General features: G+C 43.1%; 1 protein-coding gene across 2 annotated transcripts; it reads right to left on the reverse strand.

Moving 5' to 3' along the window:
- Window positions 1-3,793: 3,793 nt before the first annotated feature.
- On the reverse strand, window positions 3,794-27,797 carry METTL1 (methyltransferase 1, tRNA methylguanosine). 2 transcript variants are annotated; one of them, XM_077483657.1, is made up of 6 exons: window positions 27,614-27,797; window positions 26,971-27,134; window positions 19,490-19,674; window positions 18,026-18,139; window positions 6,922-7,023; window positions 3,794-6,829 (listed from the first exon to the last, which is right to left on the reverse strand). In XM_077483657.1, the coding sequence occupies exons 1-6, from the start codon at window positions 27,739-27,741 to the stop codon at window positions 6,695-6,697; spliced, it is 828 nt and encodes a 275-aa protein (XP_077339783.1). In that variant the 5' UTR covers window positions 27,742-27,797; the 3' UTR covers window positions 3,794-6,694. The 2 variants fall into 2 exon arrangements, with proteins under 2 accessions (XP_077339783.1, XP_077339784.1); XM_077483658.1 differs by having other exon boundaries at window positions 6,662-6,829; window positions 18,016-18,139.

The raw sequence follows: 27,797 nt of genomic DNA on the forward strand, positions 1-27,797 counted from the left end.
TTCAAAGCGCTGAAACTATTGGTGAGGTCAGAAAATTAGGATGTGTTAGGTAGTCTGGATAACCATGAAGGCTAGAAAGTCTAATGAAGCAAAGCAATCACCAACCGAGGTGGATTCCATCCTGAATAACTGTAGCCTCAGACTGGGCCGAAGGTTTACCTTCCAACAAGACAATGACCCTAAGCACACAGCTAAAATAAACAAAAAAAAAAAAATAACAACTCCGTGACTGTTCTTGAATGGCCCAGCCAGAGCCCTGACTTAAACCCAATTGAGCATCTCTACAGAGACCTAAAAATGGCTGTCCACCACCATTTACCATCCAACCTGACAGAACTGGAGAGGATCTGCAAGGAGGAATGGCAGAGGATCCCCAAATCCAGGTGTGAAAAACTTGTTGCATCTTTCCCAAAAAGACTCATGGCTGTATTCAAGCAAAAGGGTGCTTATACTAAATACGGAGCAAAGGGTCACAATACTTAGGACCACGTGATATTTCAGTTCTTCTTTAATAAATCTGAAAAAATTTCAACAATTCTGTGTTTTTCTGGCAATATGGGGTGGTGTGTGTACATTAATGAGGAAAAATGAACTTAAATCATTTTAGCAAATGGTTGCAATATAACAAAGAGTGAAAAATTAAAGGGGTCTGAATACTTTCCATCCCCACTGTATATAAATAAAATGTTTGGAGGGGGGTCTAAGTAATTTTCTAGCAAAAAAATACTGATTTTAACTTGTAAGCAACAAGTGTCAGAAAAAGGTATATTCTTTAAGTGGTTAAACTGACCTCATTTACAGACCGAACTTCATTCCTTTGATCTAAAAGGAAGAAGTGTTACAATGTTTCTCTTTATCTCACCTGAGCAATGTTATAAAACTTGGCAGGCTGCCTAGATTTTATTTTTTTGACAGATGTCATATTGCGCAAAGAGCTCTGCACTGAATCAGGAGAATGCTGTGTTAAGATGGAGAAGGGGGTTTAAGATTAATCGTGCAGCTCTAGGTTACAGTAAGGATGGGGGTTGTTATAACCCCTGTCAGTATTTTTAACCATCTGTGTCCCATTAGGGAGCTTTACCCTCACAGCCAAAACAGGGAGTGAAAGGGAAATCTCTATAAATTAAGGGAATACTTTAACCTGAAGGTTTTGTGCCAATATTGACTGGTATTTGGAACTGTTCATAAGTCCCTTTACCTTTACTAAGGCCCCTGTTCCAGATGAAGAAAAGCAGCCCCAAATCATATTGCTGCCACCACCACCATGCTTCACTGTGGCTATGGTGTTATTTTGTTGATATGCAGTGCTTTTGAGTCAAACATATCTTTTGGAATTATGACCAAAAAGTTCAACCTTGGTTTCATCAGACCAGAACACATTTTCCCACATGCTTTTGGCAGACTTCAGATGCTTTTTCAGAATTTAGCTAGGCTTGCATGTTTTTCTTTGCAACAAAAGGCTTCAGTCTTGCCACTCTAATTCATAGCCCAGACATATGAAGAATATGGGCGATTGTTGTCACATGTACCACACAGCCAGTACTTGCCAGATATTCCTGCAGCTTGTTAATGTTGTTGTAGGCCTCTTGGCAGCCTCTCTGACCAGTTTTATTCTCGCCTTTTCATCCATTTTGGAGGGATGTCCACCTCTTGGTAATGTCACTGTTGTGCCATATTTTCTCCACTTGACCATCTTCACAGTGTTCCATGGTATATCTAATGCCTTGGAAATTCTTTTGTGCCCTTCTCCTGACTGATACCTTTTAACAATAAGATCACTCTGATGCTTTGGAAGCTCTTGCAGACCATGGCTTTTGCTGTAGGATACGACTAGGAAAATATCAGGAAAGACATACTAGAGCAACTGAACTTTATTTGGGGTTCATCAGAGGTACTTTAAATGATGGCAGGTGTGTACCAACTCCTATTTAACATGAGTTTAAATGTGATTGCTTAATTCTGAACACCGCTACATCCCCAGTTATAAGAGGGTGTGCACACATTATGAAAGCACATTCAGTTTTTTTTAGTTTTACTCCACCCCTACTAAAAGATTTTAGTTTGTTTTTTAATTGAGTTGTACAGGTTATAGGTCACATTAAAGATGGAAACATTTCTGAATTTATTTATCTTGGTCTATTTTTTTTACATCACAGAAACCTGACATTTTAACAGAGGTGTGTAGACTTTTTATATCCATTGTAATTGTGAAGTTGAAGGAAAACGATAAATGGTTTTCAATTATTTTTTTTACAAATAAATATGTGAAAGTGTGCCGTGCATTTGTGTTCAGCCCCCTTTACTCTGATACCACTAACTAAAATCTAGTGGAACTAATTGTCTTTAGAAGTTACCTAATTAGTAGAGTCCACCCGTGTGTAGTGTAATATCAGTAGACATACAGCTGTTCTTTGAAGCCCTCAGATGTTTGTTAGAGAACTGTAGTGAGCCAAGGAACACACCAGACAAGTTAGGGATAAAGTTGAAAAGTTTAAAGCAGGGTTAGGTTATAAAAAAAAATATCCTAAGCTTTGAACATCTCACAGAACACTGTTCAATCCATCTGAAAATGGAGAGTATGGCACAACTGCACACCTACCAAGACATGGACGTCCAACTAAACTGACAGGCCTGATAAGGAAAGCATTCATCAGAGAAGCAGGCAAGAGATCCATGGTAACTCAGGATGAGCGGCAGAGATTCACAGCTCAGGTGGGGGGAATCTGTCCACAGCACAACTATTAGTCGACCACTCCATAAAACTGGCCTTTATGGAAGAGTGGCAAGAAGAAAGCTGTAAGAAAACCATAAGTCCCATTTGCATTTTGTGAGAAGCCATGTGGGGGACACCAAAAATATATGGAAGTTGTAATTGATTATATAAAGGTCTAAAATAAATATTATATAAAAACATGTGGAAGAAGGTGCTCTGGGCAGATGAGCCCAAAATTGAACTTTTTGGCATAAAAGCAAAACGCTATGTGTGGCCGTAAACTAACACTGCACATCCCCCTGAACACACCATCCCCACCGTGAAATATGGTGGTGGCAGCACCATGTTTCACCATGCTTTTCTTCAGCAGAGACAGGGAAGCTGGTCAGATTTGATGGGAAGAAGGATGTAGGGCATTTTTTAAGCCCCATACACACAATCAGACTTTGTACAAACTTTCCCATGGACTTTTGTACAAAGAGCATTGGCCGTAAGTTTGTATTTCATACACACGATCAGACTTTTTAGGCAACACGAACGTAGTGACAACACTTAAAAAGAGGACGTTCAATTACTCCAGTGCCACCTTTGGTCATCTTCTGTATTGTTGTCTGATCTTTTGCATTGGTTCTGAGCATGCATGTTTGTACTTTGTACAAAAGTCTGATGGTTTTGTGTACACATGATCGGACTTTGCTCCATCGGACTTATGTTGTCAAAAAGTGTGTCCAACAAAAGTCAGATGAAAAAGTTTGCCCGGTGGAGTGTACACACGGTCGATGTTGCCTCAAAACAGCTAATTTGCATGTTTGTTGTCAAAAAGGCCTTTAGACGAAAACCTGTTAGAGAGTCTGCAAAAGATTTGAGACTGGGGTGGAGGTTCACTTTCCAGCAGGACAACAACCCTAAGGATACAGCCAGAGCTACAATGCAATGGTTTAGATCAAAGCTTATTGGCAAAGATTTCACACTCTAGCTGTGAAAAGCTGGCAGAGACATACCCAAAAAGACTTGTAGCTGTAATTGCAGTGAAAGAAGGTTATATATTGACTCAGGGGGCCTGAATATAAATGCACGCCACACTTTTCATATATTTATTTGTAAACAATTTTAATTTTCCTTCCACTACACAATTATGTTCCACTTTGTGTTGGCCTATCACATAAAAACCCAATAAAATACATTTACGTTTTTGGTTGTAACATGATAAAATGTGGAAGATTTCAAAAAGGTATGAATCGTTTTTCAAGGCACTGTATATTTGTGAAACAAGTTATTGGGGCCAAACACCAAACCCATATAAATGACTTATTCCAAAAATGGTTTGATGCTGATGTTTTCATTAAGGCCTGGATTCTTAGCAGGTTCTAGTTAAAAAAAAAAATTATAATCCATTTTATGTCCAATTGGAAAGGAGGTCTATCAAATTCACTCCCTCATTCTGAGTGTTCCAAATGTTCTAAGGCTGGGATCTCCAAAGAACAGCTGTCGTGGAACTACACGTCCCAGGAGGCATTGTAACACTGACATTCACAGGCATTACTAGGCATGATGGAAATTGTAGTTACAGAACTGGAGCGTTTGGAAACCACTCTTCCAAGGCATAGCACTTAATTACTGTCGCATTGAACCTGTGAAACAAACCTACATATCTGCTAAATGACATGGTAATCTTACCGCTATTTGTTGCCTTTGTTTTACCAAAATAAAAAGCATACATACTGCAAGCATAAAACACACTAACCTCTTAATATCAAATTAACGTATTACCCCTTTTGATTGAGCTATAACGTCTTCCAATCTTGAACAATTTCTTTCAACTTTAGGTACTGTCCATTTAGAATGCTGTTAAAAGGTTTAGGATGGGCAGTTACTGCATGTAGGATTGCATTCGCAGATGATGTTTTTCTATACAGATCAGAGAGTAGGTGATATATGATGCCCGACGAAGCAGTCCTGCATTGCTATTAGTTGCACTTTGTTTTTGACATGATCATTCAATAAAAAAAAAAAAAACATTTGATCTTAATCTGAAAATCCATGGTGTGCTAGCAAATCTGCATTCGACTGTCTGTAGAACAGCCGCCTCTCCCATACTCCCCATCAGGGCAAGCCTGATCATTGGAGGAGAGTAAGCTAAGTTCTCAATAAATTTACAAAAAAACGACAAAAAAAATAATAAAAACACGCTGTGCTTTCATGCCTAGTGTGGCCAGTTTTTAGGGAAAGCAGAGCGACTATCAGGAACACCCAGGATACGTTTTCATCTTTTTCATACAAGCATGTGGTACAGCAGGCACATATCAGGAATATGAAATGCTGCGATACGTTGCAATGGAAAGTTTGAGATTTTTTTTGATAATGAGGATCTGCTGTAAGTGATGGGCCGAATCGGTGAGATCTCCTAATAAGACAGACAATCTCATCACTATTACTTTCTTCATATCACTAAACACTTAGAAATCATTAATTATAAATCTTTTCCACAACCATCAGGCACGAGAAATTGGGAAGATGTGTGTTCTTTATCATGAATACCATGTTGTAGAGTAAGCTTTCTCACGAACAAATAAATAAGCTTAGCTACTTCAAACTGCTCTATTTCTTTAAATAGGCAAAAATGTAAAAGGCTAATGAACGACCTACAAGTACTGTCAGCCACTGCAGCAAATGGCTTGTAGTTCTCAATGAACTATGAGGGCGCTGGTGAGAGCTTGTGTAGTTCATCGATTCTTCCTGCAGTTCAGTAACTGCCTGTCCATAAAAGAGGTATGGGCAGACAGCTGATTGGGAGTCAGCAGGATCCTGGCCTGTCACCCTGAATGCCAGCCTGCAGTGTAAAAAAAAAGCACCTTTTTTTTACCAGCAAAAAGATTGCCAACTAATATGCACTGCACAAACTAACTGATAATGCTGCCCCTACCTTGCATAGTCTGCTAAACAGAGGATTACAAGAAGCTGATACCAAGTTAAACTCAAGTACTTACATCTGTTGCATTTAAAAAAACTTTTCTAAGAAACTGCATAAATTGTGCATTTTCAAAAAAAAAAAAATAATAATAAATATGTGGGGAATGTATTCCAGAAGTGATGTTTGGCTCACAATATTCTGGGTGTCACTGGGGCTGGACCTCAGAGGACTCCCTGACAATACCCAACTTAATAAACCCACCAAGAGTTAAAAAGAAAAAAAAGAAAAAATGTTAACCTTGCATTCAGGCTTTCAAATAGATTTAGAAAGCTGTATAATAAAAACATAACATGAGACACAACAAGGTAAAGCATAGTCACCTAACAATGCCGTTCTGCCCAGTAGTAAATCTTTTTTTGTTGGAACATCTATTGCCATAGTCCCACAACTTCATTAAAACAGAATTCCTCAGAGGGGGGGGGGGGGGGGAAAAAAAAAAGTCAAAAGTCAGCAGCTACAAATACTGCAGCTGCTGACTTTTAATAATCGGACACTTACCTGTCCCAGGGTCCAGAGATGCGGGAGAACGAAGCCCCGCTCATCTCCTCCTTCCTCTCTTTCGGCATTGTCAGTATGGGTGCCCGGCTGTGGCTTCACAGACAGGCAAGCACTGCAACTGGCTGGGCAATCATCTGGGACCTGTGACGTGTCCCAGATGATTGCAGAGAGGTGAACTTTCTCAGCGCCGCGGAGCCCCGGGATGAAGTGGCAGCTGGAACCCTCTTTAAAAAAAATAAATAAAAAAAATAAGTTTCCGCCATTCCATTTTTGAGTGGAACTCCGTTTTAAAGAAACCTTAGCTGCTCAAGAACAAAGACCAACTAATGCTTCTGAGCTGCAGAATGAATCTTGATTTAAAACAAGAACTCAGAACATGAATAATGCTTCATATTGATGCCAAATCCAGGACTCTTCACTTTAGAATGTCTTCAGAGATCTATCTTCTTATCTTATGCTTCCAGATTATTGCAGATTGATGATTTGACACATCAGTTTTATTCATGCGACAACTACATTTCTTTATTCCTTAAAGTCCTGTTTTCTACCCGTTGAAATACAGCCAGGAAGTTTTGTCCTTTATTACGCTGAACTTTCTTCCCTTCTTCTGTAGATGAGCCCAATTTGTCTATGATGATATCATCAGCCTATACACACCAAAATTGAGGGTCAGAGTTAATAAATAAATAAATATACATTCAATTAAATAATCAATTTTTATGTCAGTTAAATATCTTACCAATTGTTCTTTTGAGACCCGCTCAAAAAGCGGATGCTCTGTAAAGTGTTTCACCATCCATTCGTGAACTTCTTCTACATCTGTGATTGTATATACCAACCCCTGCAATGCATATTTATCACAGATTATTACACCATATGGCACAATATTACAGAAGGTACAGTGGATATAAAAAGTCTACACACCCCTGTTAAGTCAGGTTTCTGTGATGTAAAAAAATGACAAAGAAATAATTTCAGAATTTTCCATCTTTAATGTGACCTATAAAACTGTACAACTCAGTTGAACAACAAACTGAAATCTTTTTAGGTGGAGGAAAGTTAAAAAATAAAAGTGTGCACACCCTTAAACAAATCATCTTGATTTTATTACAGCACTCAGTCTTTGTGGGTATGAGTCTGAGTCTATCAGCATGGCACATCTTGACTTGCCAATATTTGCCCACTCCTCTTTGCGAAGACACTCCAAATCTGTCAGATTGCGAGGGCATCTCCTGTGCACAGCCCTCTTCAGATCACCCCATAGATTTTCAATCGGATTCAGGTCTGGGCTCTGGCTGGGCCATTACAAAACTTTAATCTTCTTCTGGTGAAGCCATTCCTTTGTTGATTTGGATGTATGCTTTGGGTCATTGTCATGCTGAAAGATGACATTCATATACATCTTTCTAGCAGAAGCCTGCAGGTTTTGTGACAATATTGATTGGTATATGGAACTGTTCATAATTCCTTCTACCTTGACTAAGGCCCCTGTTCCAGATGAAGAAAAACAGCCCCAAAGCATGATGCTGCCATCACCATGCTTCACTGTGGGTATGCTGTTCTTTTGGTGTTGTGCAGTGTTGCTTTTGCGCTAAACAGATCTTTTGGAATTATGGCCAAATAGTTCAACCTTGGTTTCATCAGACCACAACACATTTTCCCACTTGCTTTTGTGAGAGTTCAGATGCATTTTTGCAAAATTTAGCTGGACCTGGACATTTTCTTTGTAAGAAAAGACTTCCAACTTGCCACTCTACCCCATAGCCCAAACATACGAAGAATATGGGTGATTGTTGACATATGTACCACACAGCCAGTATTTGCCAGATATTCCTGCAACTCCTTTAGTGTTGCTGTAGACTTCTTGGCAGCCTCCCTGGCCAGTTTTCTTCTTCTTCGTCTTTTCATCAATTTTGGAGGGACATCCAGTTCTTGGTAATGTCACTGTTGTGCCATATTTTCTCAACTTGATGAGGGCTGTCTTCAGTGTTCCATGGTATATCAAATGCCTTGGAAATTATTTTTTACCCTTCTCATGACTGATACCTTTTAACAATGAGATCCCTCTGATGCTTTAGAAGCTCTCAGTGGACCATGGCTTTTGCAGTAGGATGCGACTAAGAAAATGTGAGGAAAGACTACCAGAACAGCTGAACTTTAGTTGGGGTTAATCAGGGGCACTTTAAATGATGGCAGGTGGCAGAATGCCTATTTAATATTAGTTTGAATGTGATTGCCTAATTATAAACACAGCTACATCCCCAGTTATAAGAAGGTGTGCACACTTATGCAACCACATTATTTTAGTTTTTTACTTTAACCCCCCAGGAGATTTCAGTTTGTTTTTCAATTGAGTTGTACAGTTTAGGTCACATTAAAAAGGTGGAAAACGTTCTGAAATTATTTATCTTTGTCCTTTTCTTTTACATCACAGAAACCTGACATTTTAAAAGGACTGTGTAGTACTTTATACCCATTGTACTTAATAAAATAGCAATTATCCATCATTTAAATTTTCCTAACAAGTAAAACACTTACACTGTCCAAATAATTGCCAACATGCTCCTATTGGCATGGGATTAAGGTCAGATGGGGCTTAGACCCCAGCAGTAACATCAAATGTAAAGGAGAGTTTTTCTGGCTAACATATGTCATAGCAGGCACACTGCGATGTCTTAGACAATACATTTACTTTTAGCGAGTCTCGCTGAATGCACAGATGCTGGTGTGTGCTCAGAGAGACAGTGTGATGCACCAAACTTGTTGCATCACACTGTTCTTTTTTCCCTAACAGAACTTTATTGGAATGTCTCATTTAATAGAATGAGACATTTCAATATGGTTGTACTCACTGTGGCTGCATTGGTTTGTGGCAGTTCATGTTGCAATCTCTTACAATGAAAACAGTACTGCGTGCAGTTCTCAACTTCAACACACACCACAGCAACACTGTGGTGTGAACTGACAGCATAGTAAACATGATTTTGCCTTGTTCATTGTGGATGTGCTGGGAATAGCCTTCATCATAGCCCAAAAGCTTTTGGTGTAAATTAGCTCTATGATCATTGGTCTGATGATTTACCTCAACATCAAGACGCAAAAAATCTATATATTATTAACATTCTTGGACACAGTTTCCTGTGACATGAGAACACTAAACTATGAGCATGCACTTTTGCACACTCCTAGTTTTGAGACTATCTTGCAACTGACAGCCAACAACAAATCAGCATGCGTCCCATTCAAATGATCACCATAACAGCCAATCATGGTAAATCACATTCAAGCTGGAAAAGTTTGTTTACAAACATACCAGCCTGAAAAATTACACTGTGCCAATGGGTGCACAGAGGAAAAAGTGGATGACTAAAACATGCAAAATTTGGTGCAGCCCTGCATAGAAACCAATCAGCTTCCAGATTTTTTTGCCAATGCTTAATTGAAAAAGCCGACAATAGAAGCCGATTGGCTACCATGTACAGCTGCACCAAATGTTGCACTCTCCAGGTTTAGTAATTCAACATCAGGATCTTCCATGACTACAAACGAGAGAGAGACTCCTCCTACCCAAGACAAGAAACATATCATGCACAACCAATTAAAAAAAAAAAAAAAAAGTTACATATTTCCCTCAGTATTAAGAAAGAACAGAAGGCAACTGATAAAATAGCATAAATGACAGTACAAAAAATATAGGTCAGGAATCCCTGCTGTCCTGGAAGATTACTTGAAATTGAGTTACCAAGTAACTCTTTTCCCAAGTTATCTTCGATGCCAACACATTAAAAAAAGAGGACAAGCTAGAAATACCCATTAGGCTGGGGCAACTGCTTGCAGGACCTATTCCACAAGTCTTAGCCTTGACAGGTGAATAGAGCAATTCGGATGTGTTAAACTACAGTATGAAAATTGGACCAGATAGCAGCTCTGTAGAAACAAAGCCATTCATTCTCTTAAAATTACCTCTAAATCCATTGGCAGGTCCTGTAATTATGTACAGTATACACCGAAAAAGGTGACTCTGATCCATCTGCAAATAGTGTTCATAGACACCCTAGAAACTCACTTGGGTCCTGCAAATAGTACCAAAAGGTTACCTATTTTCCCATCCTTTGGATTTCTAAAGACAAAATTGTATAGCTAAGTTTGGGAATGAATCACCAAGTCTTAAGCCTGTAGCTTGGGGTGATTATTATTCAGACCCTCAGATCGAGAGAGTCTGGGAAAATAGGATTTTTAAAACAGCTTACCTGTAAAATCCTTTTCTTTTAAGTACATCATGGACACAGAGCCATAGTAGTTACTATGTGGGTTATAGGCCACATTCAGGTGATGGTCACTGGCACACCCTAAGACAAAATGTGCACTCCCTATATAACCCCTCCCACTACTGGGAGTACCTCAGTTTTGTAGCAAAGCAATACAGGTGTACACCAAAGAAGGGAGGGACCTGTGTGTCCCGTGATGTACTTCAAAGAAAAGGATTTTACAGGTAAGCGGTTTTAAAAATCCTATTTTCTTATCGCACATCACGGGACACAAAGCCATAGTAGTTACTGTGTGGGATGTTTCATAGCAATGCCAAATGAAGGGCAGGAGACAACAAAAATAGAGCACTAAGACTAGAGGACTTATGTTGCAGCACACTGTGCCCAAAGGCAATATCCTCATGACCTTTTACATCCACTTGATGGTCTTCAGTGCATACATTTACAAGATTCTAAGTTGCGGCCTTGCAGATCTGAACCAGAGGCTTGGTGATGCACTGCCCAAGAAGCACTAACAGCCCTTGTGGTGTGCGCTTTAATATGAAAAGGTGAAATTTACCTTTTAAGACATAAGTTTGAACAATCACTTGACAAATCCATTTAGAAATAGTAGTTTTTGACCCTGCCTGTCCTCTTTTAGGACCGTCTGGCAACACAAATACTTGATTTTCTGGAAAAAATTTCTGGAGTGCCAACAATTTCGGCCATGACTGTACCTGGAAGGTGGTAACAGATGCCGGCCTTCTGGGCTGGGGAGCAGTCCTGGAAGAAGCGTCTGTCCAAGGGAAATAGTCCAAATCAGAAATTAACTTGCCTATCAATATTCTAGAGATTCGGGCAGTACACCTGGCCCTAAAGGCCTGAACGCTCAGACTACGGAATTGTCCTGTCAGAATCCAATCAGACAATGCCACAGCAGTGGCCTATATCAATCACCATGGGGGCACGAGAAGTCATTCGGCACAAGGAGAGGTGAATCATATTCTATCTTGGGCAGAATACAATATTCCTTGTCTGTCAGCAATAGTCATTCCATGAACAGAGAATTGGCAGTCGGACTAATTGAGTCACCAACAGTTGTTCCCGGGAGAATGGTCTCTTCATCTTTCTGTCAATATGTCAAAGATGGGGAATTCCGGATGAGGATCTGTTTGCGTCCAGGTTCAAACAACAAGATCGACAACTTTGTGTCAAGGACAAGGGATCCGATGCGTTGTTTTTTCCATGGCCTCGGTTTCCACAGATCTGTGCGTTCCCTCCTGCTCTGCTGCTTCCGCGCCTTCTTCGCAGGATCAAGCAGGAAGGGAAGGAGGTGATTCTTGTGGCCCAGGAGATCTTGGTTTGCAGAGATCGTAACGATGGTGGTAGGAGACCCATGGACTCTACCACTATGGTCAGACCTTTTCTCGCAAGGTCTGCTATTCCATCCTACCTTTACAAGCGCTAAATTTAGCGGTCTGGCTATTGAGACCCACATTCTGAAAGACCGTTGGCTGTCAGCTTCAGTAGTTTCTACTTTGGTTAATGCTAGGAAGCCGGCCTCCAGAGTCATATACTATGGAAGGTATAAGTCTCCTGGTGTGAATCCAGGGGTTGGCACCCCAGGAAATAGGTCATAGGTAGGATTCTTGAATTTCTGCAGATGGGATTGGAAATTAAGCTGGCCTTGAGTACTATCAAAGGCCAGGTGTCGGCCTTATCAGTGTTTTTTCAACAACCACTTGCTTCACACTCTCTGGTTCGTAACTTTATTCAGGGAGCAACGCGGATTAATCCTCCAGTTCGGTCACCTCTGAACCCTTGGGACTTGAATTTAGTCCTGTCAGCATTACAGAAACAGCCTTTTGAGCCAATACGAGATACTACTTTGGTCCTCTTGTCGAGGAAAATAATTTTCTTGGTTGCAATATCTTCTGCAAGAAGAGTTTCAGAGTTGGCTGCTCTTTCTTGTAAAGAGCCATATTTGATTATTCATAACAATCTGGTCCTGTCACCTGATATGGACTTAAGGGGGAAGCCCTACGCCGAAAAAACGGCGTGGGGGTTCCCCCCAAGGACCATATCAGACCCTTATCCAAGCACGCACCCCGGCCGGTCAGGAAAGGGGGTGGGGACGAGCGAGCGGGCCCCCCTCCTGAGCCGTACCAGGCCGCGTGCCCTCAACATGGGGGGGTGCTTTGGGGAAGGGGGGCTCTGTGGCCCCCCCACCCCAAAGCACCTTGTCCCCATGTTGATGGGGACAAGGGCCTCTTCCCAACAACCCTGGCCTTTGGTTGTCGGGGTCTGCGGGCAGGGGGCTTATCGGAATCCGGGAGCCCCCTTAATAAGGGGGCCCCCCCAGATACCAGCCCCCCCACCCCTACCCATTCACCTGTGAAAAAAAAAAAAATGTAAATAAAATACAACACACAATGGTTTAAAATAATTTATTGCACAGCTCTGGGGGTCTTCTCGCCGGACTCCTCCGCTATCTTCTGCTAGCACTTTTACTAGCGGAGGAGCCCGGCTTTCTTCTTCGTCACCGCCCGGGGGTCTTCTTCCGACGTCGGGGGTCTTGTGCCCCTCTTCGGGGGTCCTCTTGCAAGGCCTTCGCTTTCTTCCTTTACTAGCGGTGGCCGGTCTTCTGTCGCCGCCTCTTCTTACGACTTCGGGGGTCTTGTCCCACTATTCGGTGGTTCTTGTCATTATGGCCAGAGACAGCGGCAAGTCAACATCTCAAGGAAGAAGAAAAGAAGAGAAGAGAAGGCAGCGACAGAAGACCGAGCCACCGCCAGTAAAAGAGCTGGAAGAAGGAGCGGAGGCCCGGTCTTCTGTCACCGCCTTCTCTTCTTCCTTGAGATGTTGACTCGACGCTGTCTCTGGCCGTAATAACAGGGACGTGTTGCGTGGCAACTTATATAGGGACAATGGGCGGGGTCACCGGGTGATGTCCCCGCCCATTATGATGTCACAGTCCCAGCTTTCATCCTTTCCCAACAATTTCATGCAAAGTCGAATAGGAGGATTCTTCTTTGTTTTGACCGACTGAATCAGTTCCCTTATGGAACTGATCCTTTCCTGGGGCAAAAAAAACCTTTTCTGAACTGTATCTATGATCAGCCTCAAGTACTGCAATCTCCTTGATGGTTTTAAGGAGGATTTATCTCAGGTTGAGAATCCAACCTAAGTATTCCAGGTAGCCAACTGCGGTGACCAAACTTTGGTTTAAGCGGGCTACCAACTGATCTATCAAGAGTAGGCTAGCATCGTTATACTTTGAGCCCTTAATCCCTTAATCTGGCTAAAGGAGGAGCCAGGACCTTTGCAAACACTCAAGGTGCAGTAGATAGACCGAAGGGCAGAGCTACGAACTGAAAATGAAGATTTTCTACCTCGCAGCGTAAATATAATCGGCACATGGAGATAAGCATCCTTGATGTCGATTGACGCCAGAAGTTCTCCATCTTGTAGGTTAAGATCTTTGAGATCTAAAATGGGTCTGATATCCCCGTTTGGTTTTGGTACTACATAAAACCCCAATCCTCGCTCTACCAAGGGGAACACCGATATCACTCTTGGACAAGAGATGATCCAAAGCTAGAAAGAGACTTTTTTTTTTTTACTGGACCTCTGGAAATGTTTGATCTGAGAAAACGAAGAGACGGGAATTCTCGGAACTCTAGATTGTAACCTAGAGTTATCGAGGAAACCACCCATCTGTCTTCACATTGTTCCTGCCAGACCCTTGAAAACTGCAGAAGTCTTCCCCCCACTCGAGCGAGCGCCCCTTCACAAGGAGGTTTTAGCATTTTGTTTTGTGGGTTTCCTCCCCCAGGGCCTCTTTTGACCCTGGGACTGACCCTGAGGTTTACCTCTTGGACGAAGCTTGTCTAAAAGAAAAACGTATAAAACTTTCTTAAACCGGTAAAAAGGGAACTTTTCCCATTAGATATTCTTTGGCTGTATTTATACAGATAGTCTCCAAATAACCGTTCACCGTGAAATGGGAAACTGGCCAAGAGCTTTTTGCATCGCGATTCGGCTGACCAATTTTTCAACCATAAGATTCTACGCACATGTACCAGCCCTAGCATAAGCCATGAAGCCTGGCGAATAGAATCTTTCATAGCATCTCCTGTAAAACACAACGCCTCCGATATCCTGGCCAAATCTCAGGCCTGTTGATCAGGAATAACCTTGAGTACCTCTATAAACTGGTCCTTTAAGGACTCAGATACCCCAATCGCTGCCAGCGCAGGCTTAACCACTGAACCTGCGAGCGAAATATAGTTTTTAAAAAGGAATTCCAACTTCTTATCTGTTGGATCCTTCAGTATTTGAGCATTGTCTACTGGACAAGTCAGGTTTTTGTTCACAGAGTCAATTGCTGGAATTCCCCATTTCTTATTAAACTCTTCCTCCATAGGATAAAGTGTTGAAAACTTTTTTGGAGGAAAAAAATAAAAAATAAACTTTTTATTTATCTGGGTGCTCCCCCTCAGAATACATAATACCAGCCATATTACTCTCAGGGGTAGATGCCATCTATTTTGAGGTGGTTGCAGGCTTCTGTGTGACTGTAGAAGTCTTTCTAGAGCCCTTTTTTGAGGTATTTTTACCCCCCTTCTGACCATAGCCCAATACCAGAAGGAACACATCCACTGCTTGAGCAGAAGTCCAGCCCTGTCGCTGCTATAAATGCTCAGCCTGATGCAGTAGTAAATGTGTCAAAAGGAATGCCTGTGTCACCAAACCTCTTTCAGGCCACCTTTGCTTGTTTCCCTCCGCAGCTTGCAGCAGTAACAATGGTGCCTTTTAAACACACTTTCCGCCAATGCCGCGCTAAGCCCTGCCCCCACCGTCGTCTACGGCCCCTCTCCTTTTGAAAAAGCCTTTCCAGCACGCGCGTGGGCTTCTGATCCTATGGTAATAGGAGGAGTAAGGCGTCATACCTTTACAAATAACATTGGTATATCTACATATCCATTTGATCTTTATCATGGGTGAGCAGGGAGTGAAGGCAGGGAGCACAGCACCGCAAACACATTTGAAGGACATTTGAAGGACCCATCAGCACTTGCACTTTGTTTGCACTTATGAAATATATGGATTACATTTATTAAGATCCTGAGGATATGCATATTAAGGACTCCTCATTACTTTCACTTTATCGTTGCGTTAATGAACTATTGATTGTAAGTTTATATTTAAAAATATGATATATAAACAGGACAGGTTCTATTTTAATATTGCATATAAGGTCCATACACCAATTATAGCAGCAGCTTCACATTTATTTTGAGGTATAATAATGTGTTTCCTGTTTTATTGTAGGGGGCATGTGCTGTCCTGGAAGACGATTTGGGAAAACAGAGTCTATTAAAGCAGCGTACCAAATAAATGCACTTAAAAAAAAAAAAAAGTGAAATATTCTTATTAGGCTAATAAAAGTTATCAAGTTAACCAACAGTGCCTTGCAAAAGTATTCACCTCCCTTGGCTTTTTACCCATTTTGTTACAATACAGCCTTTAGTGCAATGTTTTTTTAATCTGAATTATATGTGATGGATCAGAACACAATAGTCTAAGTTGGTTAAGTAAAATTAGAAAAATATATATATACATAAAACTATTTTTCAGAAATAAAATACCGATAATTGGCATGTGCATATGTATTCTCCCCCTTTGTTATGAAGCCCATAAAAAGCTCGGGTGCAACCAATTACCTTCAGAAGTCATATAATTAGTGAAATGATGTTCACTAGTGTGCAATCTAATGTCACATGATCTGCTATTACATATACACACACACACACACACACACACACACACACACACACCTTTTAGAAAGGCCCCAGAGGCTGCAACACCTAAGCAAGAGGCATCACTAACCAAACACTGCCATGAAGACCAAAAAAACACTCCAAACAAGTAAGGGACAATGTTGTTGTTGAGTCGTACAAGTTCAGGGTTAGGTTATTAAAAAAAAAAAAAAAAAATTATCCAAATCTTTAATGATCCCTAGGAGCATCATCAAATCTATCAAAACTAAATGGAAAGAACATGGCACAACAGCAAACCTGCCAAGAGACGGCCGCACAACAAAACTCAGAAACGGGGCAAGAAGGGCATTAATTAGAGAGGCAGCACAGAGACCTAAGGTAACCCTGGAGGAGCTGCAGAGTTCCACAGCAGAGACTGGAGTATCTGTACATAGGACGACAATAAGCCGTCCACTCCATAGAGTTGGGCTTTATGGTAAAGTAGCCAGAAGAAAGCCATTACTTTCAGCAAAAAAACAAAATGGCACATTTTGAGTTTGCGAAAAGGCATGTGGGAGACTCCCAAAATTTATGGAGGAAGGAGCTCTCGTCTGATGAGACAAAAATTTTACTTTTTGGCAATCAAAGAAAAAAACGCTATGTCTGGTGCAAATCCAACACATCACCCAAAGAATACCAACATCGTGGTGGCAGCATCATGCTGTGGGGATGTTTCTTCAGCAGTCAGGACTGGGAAACTGGTCAGAGTTGAGGGAAAGATGGATGATGCTAAATACAGGGATATTCTTGAGCAAAACATGTACAATCTGGGGCTAGGGCAGAGGTTCACCTTCCAGCAGGACAACAACCCCAAAACACACTGCTAAAGCAACACTTGGGCGGTTTAAGGGGAAACATGTAAATGTGTTGGAATGGCCTAGTTGAAGCCCAGACTTCAATTCAATAGAAAATCTGTGGTCAGACTTAAATATTACTGTTCACAAGTGCAAACCATCCAACTTGAAGGAGCTGGAGCAGTTTTGCAAGGAGGTATGGGCAAAAATTCCAGTGGTAAGCTTATAGAGACTTATCCAAAGGGATTTGGATTCTGTTATTTTGTCCTATTTGTTTTTTTTTGTGAAGCAAACACACACCTTCAAAGTTGTGGGCATGTTCTGTAAATTAAACGATGCAAATTCTCAAACAATCCATGTTAATTCCAGGTTTTGAGGCAACAAAAACACAAAAATTGCCAAGGGGGAGCATACTTTGGCAAGGCATTCTATGTACTGAATCTGTTCATTATGGTTTGGGCGAGGGTGAAAGCATAAGGCCAAGTCTTCTGTCACAAATAGTTTTGTTTGGGTCGAGGCGGCCCAAACAAACTATTTCCTCTACTAAGTGATGTGGCTGCTGTGATAACTGTATTATACTTCATGTAGCATCAAGCTAAGTGCTTCTCAGCCATTCAGAGGAAGCCTTGTAATTTAGCAACGAATAAAGGGTATTCTCTGATTGGCTGGGGTGGACATTGTGATATCATCCATCTGCCTCTCCATCTTAGCCAATCAAAGCAAGCCTTATATTTAAAATGACAAGTCAATCTCCAAATAGCTGATAAGTTTTCAGCCAATTCAACCAATTTTGTTCTGACAGCAGATGAGAAGTCGCCAAAGACACTGGGAGAACAATGCTGCATACCGCTCACAGCGGCCCCATCCATTGGTAAAGTAAACAGTTCCTTTGGGCAAGATTGGCCCAATTGAACAATTTAGGGTCACAGAAAGATTAAACTTAAGACTGTAAACATGCTGCCCTACTCACATTTACTCACCCCAACTCGCAGCACATACGCATATTCTGCTAGCAGTGTGGAGCTAATAATCCTCCATTTATGCTTGGTCTTCTTAAAGTGAGGATCAGGAAACAGGAAGAACATCTTACTCAGCTACAACAAAAGAATATATTTACATACATTATAGTCATATGAACAAGTAAATGAGATGCACAAAAAATGTCATTTCCTGGGTCTGGAAAACAGCCAAAAGCTTCCCTGACAGCATATAAATATTGCCTCCAGACAGTAAACCCAGAGATGACATGTTTAAATAATAGAAATGTTACCAGAATAAAGCTTTGTTAAAATGACTTAATTGCAGACCCTCTAGGGCAGGGGCCTCCAAACTGCGGCCAGGGGACAGATGTGGCCCTTTGCTTGCCTTTATCCTGCCCTTGGGGCACTATTCTTCCCACGGATATGAGAGACTATTCTGACCGACAATGGGGCATAATTCCTATCACCAACATTAACAACGAGGCTCTATTTTTCCCACTGACACTAACATTGGGGCACTATCCCCCTCCCATACCAAAGATGGGGCACCGTTTACTCCCACTGAAGCCAGAATAAAAATGATATTCCTGCTGGCCACAGTGCTGCCCCCCTAAAGTCTGAAGGGCAGTAAACTGGCCCTTTGTTTAGAGACCTCTGCTCTAGAGGTACTAATAAGAGACAGTCTAGTCCACAGCCAACTGTTAAAACCATACAGGATTATTTTTTCCATTCAACTGGTATGTGGCTCACGCATTCGCAGTAGGAATCCAGGCAGTGAAGGGGAAGCTCCACTTGTTTGCCTCCTACAACATTTGGCCCCTTTTGAGGGGGGTGGATACGTGTCAAAAACAGGTACCCGCTCCCACTTCTGGGTAAGATCACCGCAATTGTTGTGCTGCGATCTATGCAATTTCTGGCCCCTCCTCCTTCCCTCTCTGCTGGGAGAGACACAGGTCCCAGAATACAGCGGGGCCATTCAGAAAGCACAGCGTGACTCGTGCATGCGCAGTAGGAAACAGGTTATGACGCTCCAAGGCTGTGAAGATGCCAGCTCCTACACCCGGAGCCAATTGGCTTCTGGTGACGACATTGTGGGATCCCTGAACAGGCAAGTGTCCTTATATTAAAAGTTAGCAGCTACAGTATTTGTAGCTGTTGACTTAATTTATTTATTTTTCTCCCAGGCTGGAACTTCTTTAAGATGCCGGTCCCAACACATGATTAAAGAATCAACTCAGGTAAAACATCGCTGGGTCCCTGGACATCTAAGTGTCCATATATATTAAAAGTCAGCAGCTACAGTATTTAGCAAAAATTGAGGGGAAGCTCCTCTAAGGTTACCATGTAATTTTATGGAACAGCCCTCACAAAGAAATGAATAGAAGAGCCCTAAAAACAGCTCCACCAATACATGTAGGCAAGAAATACACTTTTAAAAACCAAGACATGTTGTATATTTGATACCTGTCCTTTTCTAAAGAAGTTGGGTAGGTATTTCATAGCATTGCTTCTGATACAGGCAATATTCTGGTACTGGCCCGGATGACTGGCTCTCAGTGACTTGATTCGGTCTTGCACATAGTCGGATACCTTAACGCGTATCTCCAGTCCAAGCATGAGTTTATTTGGAAATAACGGAGACAGTTCCACTGTAAGTGCAATTACACATAACTATTAATAATTGCACTACATAGAAACATGCAGTTGTTAAAACAACATTTCCTTCTTACAGATAGCAACCAGTGTTGGTAACGGTCCAAATATCCTGACCCAAATCCCAACTAATAAATATTAGTACATACTGGGGGCTTGGTACAATAATCAAAAAAGGTAATATGCAGTACAAATACTACCAAAACAGATTCTTAATAAATCTTATTTATAAAACATTTGTTAAAAAAAAAAAAAAAAAAAAAAGGGAGGAAAAAGTATAAAAATACAGCCTGGTACAATCACAAATTCATATTTCAGATACCCTGGAAATGTTAGCTACCCTTTCCCAGTATAAACATGGTAAGTGAAAGTTAATACAATGCTTAGCAAGCAGATGGTGATAGATTTTTGATGTTCAGACATCTATTGCATCAAAAGACATGCACGACAGAGGTCCCGAGTATGTACTATTGGCTTATGGACCTTTCTTCCTATAGACTAAGACATTCTAAAGCAATGCCTAATAAACCACAAATCTTAGAAAGAAAACAGAAATCCGTAAAAAGCCAAGTTCACCTTTAGAACATGTTACACTCATATTTAGTGTGCAATATGTTACAGTAACCCCCCCCACCCCAATGAGGGCAGGGGTTATTTTACCCTGCAGATGCTATCCACCTGCGCTGCCACATATTTCATTCACAGGGATCTGTAAATGAATAAACTACAAGTCCTGTCTTCCACTGGGGCAGATGGCTTGTAGTTCTCAATGGACTAAGAGTGCCCTGAACTACGCACCTAGTCTTTACTCTTCCTCCAGCTTCCTAACGAAAAGCTCATACAAAAAAGGTACAGGCAGAATGTTGGGAGGGAAAGTGCATCACAATGACGGTCCGCTGATGGCAGGTGCAATGCTTTGCAGGCTTCTGTAGGATTTTTATTTTTTTTGCCTATTTGTCACACTTAAAATTACCAAGATCAAACAAATTTTATTATTACACAAAGATAACCCAAGTAAATACAAATTGGAGTTTTTAAATGATGGTTTAATTTATTAATGCAAAAAATCTGTCCAAACCTACTTTATGTGAGAAAGTTATTGCCCCCTAATAACTGGTTGGTCAATCAAGCGTTTGCCATAACTGCCAATGAGTCTTTCACATTGCTTTGGAGCAATTTTGGCCCATTCTTCTTTGCAGAATTGTTTTAAATCAGCCGCACTGAATTGGTTTTCCAGCATGAACGGCCTGTGTAAGGTCGCGATACAGCATCTCAATTGGATTTAATTACAGCTTTGACTAGGTCACTCCAAAACCTACATTTTGCTTAGTTTTAACCATTTGGAGGTGGACTTGCTGTTGTGTTTGGATCATTGTCCTGCCGCATAACCCAAGCGCACTTGAGGTCACAAACTGATGGCTGGACATTCTCCTTTAGGATTTTCTGGTAGAGCTCAGAAATTCATGGTTCCATCAATTATGGCAAGTTGTCCAGGTCCTGAAGCGCAAAGCAGCCCCAGACCATCATGCTACCACCACGTCTGACTGTTGGTATGATGTTCTTGTTATGAAACTGTATTTGTTTTATGTCAGGTGTAACGAGACGTACACCTTCCAAAAAGTAAAATGTTTGTCTCATCGGTCCACAGAATATTTGCCTTAAAGTCTTACGGATAAGCAAGATGTTTGTTGATAAATTTGAGATGAGCATTTGTGTTCTTTTTTGGTCAGCAGTGGCTTTGGCCTTGGAACTCTCCCATGGATGCCATTTTTGCCCAGTCTCTTTCTTATTGTGGAATCATGAACACTGATCTTACCTGAGGCAGTTATTTAGATGTTGTTTTGGGTTCATTTATGACCTCCCGGAGTTGTTGTCATGCTCTTGGAGTCATTTTTGTAGACCAGTCACTCCTGGGAAGGTTCCCCACGGTTCCAAGTTATCTCCATTTGTAGATAATGGCTCTCCCCATGCACACAATCAGAAATTCCACCAGCAAAAGTCCGATGTGAGCTTTTGTACGGAAATTCCAACCGCGTGTATAATCCATCGGACTTTTGCTGGTGAAATTCCCCCCAGCAAAAAAAAATTGAGAGCGGGTTCTCAATTTTGCGGTCAGAAATAGTTCTGATCGGAAATTCCGATCATCTGTACCAATTCCGACGTGCAAAATTCCTACACATGCTCGGAAACATTGAACTTAATTTTCTCAGTTCGTCGTTGTGTTGTGCGTCACTGCGTTCTTGACATTCGAAAGTTCAGAGAACTTGTGTGTGACCGTGTACATGCAAGCCAAGCTTGAGCGGAATTTCGTTGGAAAAAACATCCAAGATTTTTCCAACGGAAATTCCACTCGTGTGTACGGGGCCAGGGCCAGGCAGGTTTGAAGAACTTTTTTTCCCTTAATAAATTAAGTAATTTAAAAACTGCATCTTGGATTTACTCGGGTTATCTTTGTGTAATATTAAAATTCGTTTGATGATCTGAATACTTTGAGTGTGAGAAATATGCAACAAAAATAAAAATCAGGAAGGGAACAAATACTTTTTCACAGCACTGTGTGTATTTATTTTTCCTTAAAGGTAAACTTAGCCTTTAATATACATTCAAAAGTGTGAAAGGATCCTGTCACAGATTATCTATGCTTTATAAAAATGCAGTTAAAGAATTGGCCCTGGATTAAAAAGTACATATCTTGTATTATTTTCTAAGCAGAGCGCATTTTCAGGGGCTTTTTCTTTTTTTCAGGCATGCAGAAGAGCCAGGGAATTAAGCAACTTGAACTTCCCTTACCATGCTAAGTAGCATTCAACAGGCTTGGGAATCAATTCCTCCTCTACCATGACAGGCATTCCTATTTATCAAGTGTATAAAAAAAAAAAACAAAAAAAAAAAACCCCCACTTTCCTCTCTCAATCAGTAGCTTCAGCAGAGTCTGAAGGAGTGAACGGTTTTGTATGGCCAGAATAGGGAATTTATTTGAAGTACCTACAATGCCAGATGGGCTTTTATACAGACATAAAATGAAAACTCCAGTTTTGTTGGGAGAGAAGAAAAAAAAATCCAATTTATAGCGACTACAAATCCGCAAACAATTTGGCTACATTTGCATGAGCGTCCGAAGTGTTTCCTTGGCACCTTCCAAGCCTTTCGCCCCCATTCCCCCAAACACCAGGTTAAAAGGGTTGTACTGTATCCAAAGACACATTGCAATGTGATGAGCTGAGCACTGCATGCCGTCATGCTGCACAATGCCTGCAAAACACAGATACCAACTCTACATTTTGGACAATGTTACACCCCACCCAGGGAGGGAAAAAAGTATTTGATATCCTGCCGACTTTGTATGTTTGCCCACTGTCAAAGAAATGATAGGTAAGCATGATATGCTTATTTTAAATAAAAAAAAAAAATTGCCTTTAACATCACTTTTAGCTTGTCATACTGATGCAGACTGTTGCACCATAAAATGTAAGTGCATGTACCAATGGTGTCTTTGTTTAGGATTTAAAGCATTTGTTTATTGATTTTCAATATGGTTTATTATTTAAAATAAAATATGTTTTTAACCACTCAACCTCTGGAAGGTTTTTACCACCTTCATGACCAGTGCATTTTTTTTGCTATTCAGCACTGTGCTACTTTAATTGGAAATTGCACAGTCAAGCAACATTGTACGCTAGAGCTGCAACTAACGATTAATTTGTCTGTCGACTAATCTATCGATTATTTCTTCGATTAGTCAACGACTATCCGATTATTATTTTTTATTTTTTAATGAATCTAGTGTTTTTTTTTGGATTAGCTATGCATTGCAGGGCAGGGCAGAGTATTGGCGGGCATTGCAGGGCAGGGCAGAGTATTGCAGGGCAGGGCAGAGTATAGTATGGCAGGGCAGAGCAGAGTATGGCAGGGCAGGGCAGAGTATGGCATGGCAGGGCAGAGTATGGCATGGCAGGGCAGAGTATGGCATGGCAGGGCAGAGTATGGCATGGCAGGGCAGAGTATGGCATGGCAGGGCAGAGTATGGCATGGCAGGGCAGAGTATGGCAGGGCAGAGTATGGCAGGGCAGAGTATGGCAGGGCAGAGTATGGCAGGGCAGAGTATGGCAGGGCAGAGTATGGCAGGGCAGAGTATGGCATGGCAGGGCAGAGTATGGCAGGGCATGGCAGGGCAGGGCATGGCAGGGCATGGCAGGGCAGGGTATGGCAGGGCAGGGTATGGCAGGGCAGGGTATGGCAGGGCAGGGTATGGCAGAGTATGGCATGAGCAGGGCGGGGCAGAGTATGGCAGGGCAGAGTATGGCAGGGCAGAGTATGGCAGGGCAGAGTATGGCAGGGCAGAGTATGGCAGGGCAGAGTATGGCAGGGCAGAGTATGGCAGGGCAGAGTATGGCAGGGCAGAGCATGGCAGGGCAGAGCATGGCAGGGCAGAGCATGGCAGGGCAGAGCATGGCAGGGCAGAGCATGGCAGGGCAGAGCATGGCAGGGCAGAGCATGGCAGGGCAGAGCATGGCAGGGCAGAGCATGGCAGGGCAGGGCAGGGCAGAGCATGGCAGGGCAGAGCATGGCAGGGCAGAGCATGGCAGGGCAGAGCATGGCAGGGCAGAGCATGGCAGGGCATGGCAGGGCATGGCATGGCAGAGTATGGCATGGCAGAGTATGGCATGGCAGGGCAGAGTATGGCATGGCAGGGCAGAGTATGGCATGGCAGGGCAGAGTATGGCATGGCAGGGCAGAGTATGGCATGGCAGGGCAGAGTATGGCATGGCAGGGCAGAGTATGGCATGGCAGGGCAGAGTATGGCATGGCAGGGCAGAGTATGGCATGGCAGGGCAGAGTATGGCATGGCAGGGCAGAGTATGGCATGGCAGGGCAGAGTATGGCATGGCAGGGCAGAGTATGGCATGGCAGGGCAGAGTATGGCATGGCAGGGCAGAGTAGAGTATGGCAGGGCAGGGCAGAGTAGAGTATGGCAGGGCAGGGCAGAGTAGAGTATGGCAGGGCAGGGCAGAGTAGAGTATGGCAGGGCAGAGTATGGCATGAGCAGGGCAGGGCAGAGTATGGCATGAGCAGGGCAGGGCAGAGTATGGCATGAGCAGGGCAGGGCAGAGTATGGCATGAGCAGGGCAGGGCAGAGTATGGCATGAGCAGGGCAGGGCAGAGTATGGCATGAGCAGGGCAGGGCAGAGTATGGCATGAGCAGGGCAGGGCAGAGTATGGCATGAGCAGGGCAGGGCAGAGTATGGCATGAGCAGGGCAGGGCAGAGTATGGCATGAGCAGGGCAGGGCAGAGTATGGCATGAGCAGGGCAGGGCAGAGTATGGCATGAGCAGGGCAGGGCAGAGTATGGCATGAGCAGGGCAGGGCAGAGTATGGCATGAGCAGGGCAGGGCAGAGTATGGCATGAGCAGGGCAGGGCAGAGTATGGCATGAGCAGGGCAGGGCAGAGTATGGCATGAGCAGGGCAGGGCAGAGTATGGCATGAGCAGGGCAGGGCAGAGTATGGCATGAGCAGGGCAGGGCAGAGTATGGCATGAGCAGGGCAGGGCAGAGTATGGCATGAGCAGGGCAGGGCAGAGTATGGCATGAGCAGGGCAGGGCAGAGTATGGCATGCCAGGGCAGAGTAGAGTATGGCATGCCAGGGCAGAGTAGAGTATGGCATGGCAGGGCAGAGTAGAGTATGGCATGGCAGGGCAGAGTAGAGTATGGCAGGGCAGAGTAGAGTATGGCATGGCATGGCAGGGCAGAGTAGAGTATGGCATGGCATGGCAGGGCAGAGTAGAGTATGGCATGGCAGGGCAGAGTAGAGTATGGCATGGCATGGCAGGGCAGAGTAGAGTATGGCATGGCAGGGCAGAGTAGAGTATGGCATGGCATGGCAGGGCAGAGTAGAGTATGGCATGGCATGGCAGGGCAGAGTAGAGTATGGCATGGCAGGGCAGAGTAGAGTATGGCATGGCAGGGCAGAGTAGAGTATGGCATGGCAGGGCAGGGCAGAGTAGAGTATGGCATGGCATGGCAGGGCAGGGCAGAGTAGAGTATGGCATGGCAGGGCAGGGCAGAGTAGAGTATGGCATGGCAGGGCAGAGTAGAGTATGGCATGGCAGGGCAGAGTAGAGTATGGCATGGCAGGGCAGAGTAGAGTATGGCATGGCAGGGCAGGGCAGAGTAGAGTAGAGTATGGCATGGCAGAGTAGAGTATTGCATTGGCAGAGTATGGAGGGATGGCTGCATCCATCCGACCTCTCCCCTCCACTGCACAGATCAGTACAGAGAGGGGAGAGAGAGAAACCGGCGTCATGTCATGACGCCGGTTTGTTTACAAGTGATCGCTCCATCGGAGCGATCACATTGTAAACACCTGGGTGTAGAAAGATGGCCGCCGCTTCGGAGCTAGGCCGAAGCCGCGGCCTCTCCTAAGGCCGAGACCGCGGAGCGCTCCGCGGATCGCGGCATGTGCGCACGGATCGGTGACGATCCGTTGCACCCCTAGGGACGGCGGCACGGAGGGGGAGAAGAGAGGGGGACGGCGGCACGGAGGGGGAGAAGAGAGGGGGACGGCGGCACGGAGGGGAGCGGTAAATGCTAAGCACTGCCCCCACTGTGACGCATCGACGCTCTGCACGCACGTCGACGTATTTTCTTAGTCGACGTAGTCGATTACGTCGACGCGTCGTGGCAGCTCTATTGTACGCACATAAAATTTATATAATTTTTAGTACTAAATAGTGCTTTCTTTTAGTGGTATTTGATCACCACTGGGTTTTGTATTTTTTTATTTTTTATATAAATGAAAAAAAAAAAAAAAAAATGAAAAATCAGACAATTTGGGGGAAAAAAAAAAAACACCACAATATTTTCTACTATCTTCTGGTTGCAGGAAAGAAAAATTGCATCATCCATGGCCAGGTTAAAGGATAAGTCCACCTTTAGGAACATGTTTCACCTGTTATTGGGGTGGAACATGTATCATGTTCCCAATGCTGCAGTGCCAACTTCCTGGCGGGCTCTGCATGTGGGGTGTGCGAACACCCTGGAGCTCATCCTTACTGATGGATTTTGTTTCTAATCCCCTTGTGGATGGGCATTTTATGGTTACACAACCTATCACATTGCCATAATCTTTTTATATGGACTATAAACTGAAGGACCTATGAATAAACAGTTGTGAAACGAATCATCTGTGTTTCCATTATTTCTTATGGGGAAATTTGCTTTGTTATACAAGTGCTTTGGATTATAAGCATGTTTCTGGAACGAATTATGCTCACAATTCAAGGTTTTACTGTACCTAATAAACCGCCATATCCGCAGCCAATGTCTGCAAACTCCACCTGAATCTCTTCCTTCTTCTCCGTCAAGTCCTTTACATCATCATGGTGGTTATCGGGTGATAAAGGCTTAAAATATTCAGGGTAATATTCCGACCAGTCCATCCGCTGGGGTTTCACTGGGCTGAAAAATAAGACACACAAGCACAGCACATTTTTTAGGTTCCCATTTAAATTCCACTGCGGGTAAATGACAGTGACTGATCCACCACCAGTGAATGTTTGATGAAAGTCACATTCACTGGCTAGTTTGATCAATGCAGAATAAAATGTCAACCTGTCCACGCTCTCTTACTTTGAAGGGCTTGATCTGAGCTAATTGGACTGTATAAATTTAGTTTACATGGAAACAGAAAATCAGAACCCTGTTGCCTCCCCTCCCCTCCCCCATAGTGTAAGGCACATAATGAGGTATACACCTTCCTTAGCCAAGTCAAAGTGTCTATTACACTGAATGCTGCTGGCACTGGGGCACTGCAGGTTCCAGCATGTCCTCCCCACTGTTTACCTTCCCAGGCATGCCAAGCTTTTGTAGCAGACACGATCTGGGAGAACTCCTTGCCCTGTTATTGTGGTAGACCAAAGGCGCCAAATAGCACTCACTAGTGAAATGTATGATCGGCCATGGGGTTAGAATGAGCTCTCTGTCTGTAATAGCGCTTCTGAGGAAGGGACACTGCCATCCCCGGCTGTGCCATGGCAGCACAAGGCTGCACTTCAGTCTCAGACATGTCACAGCACCAAACACACAGGCACCATGCGGCTCACTCCCTGCCCGGCGCACACC

The sequence above is a fragment of the Lithobates pipiens genome, unplaced genomic scaffold (assembly GCF_037356315.1).
Source record: "Lithobates pipiens isolate NorthernLeopardFrog02 unplaced genomic scaffold, aLitPip1_a1.2 Scaffold_16, whole genome shotgun sequence".
Classification (NCBI taxonomy): domain Eukaryota; kingdom Metazoa; phylum Chordata; class Amphibia; order Anura; family Ranidae; genus Lithobates; species Lithobates pipiens.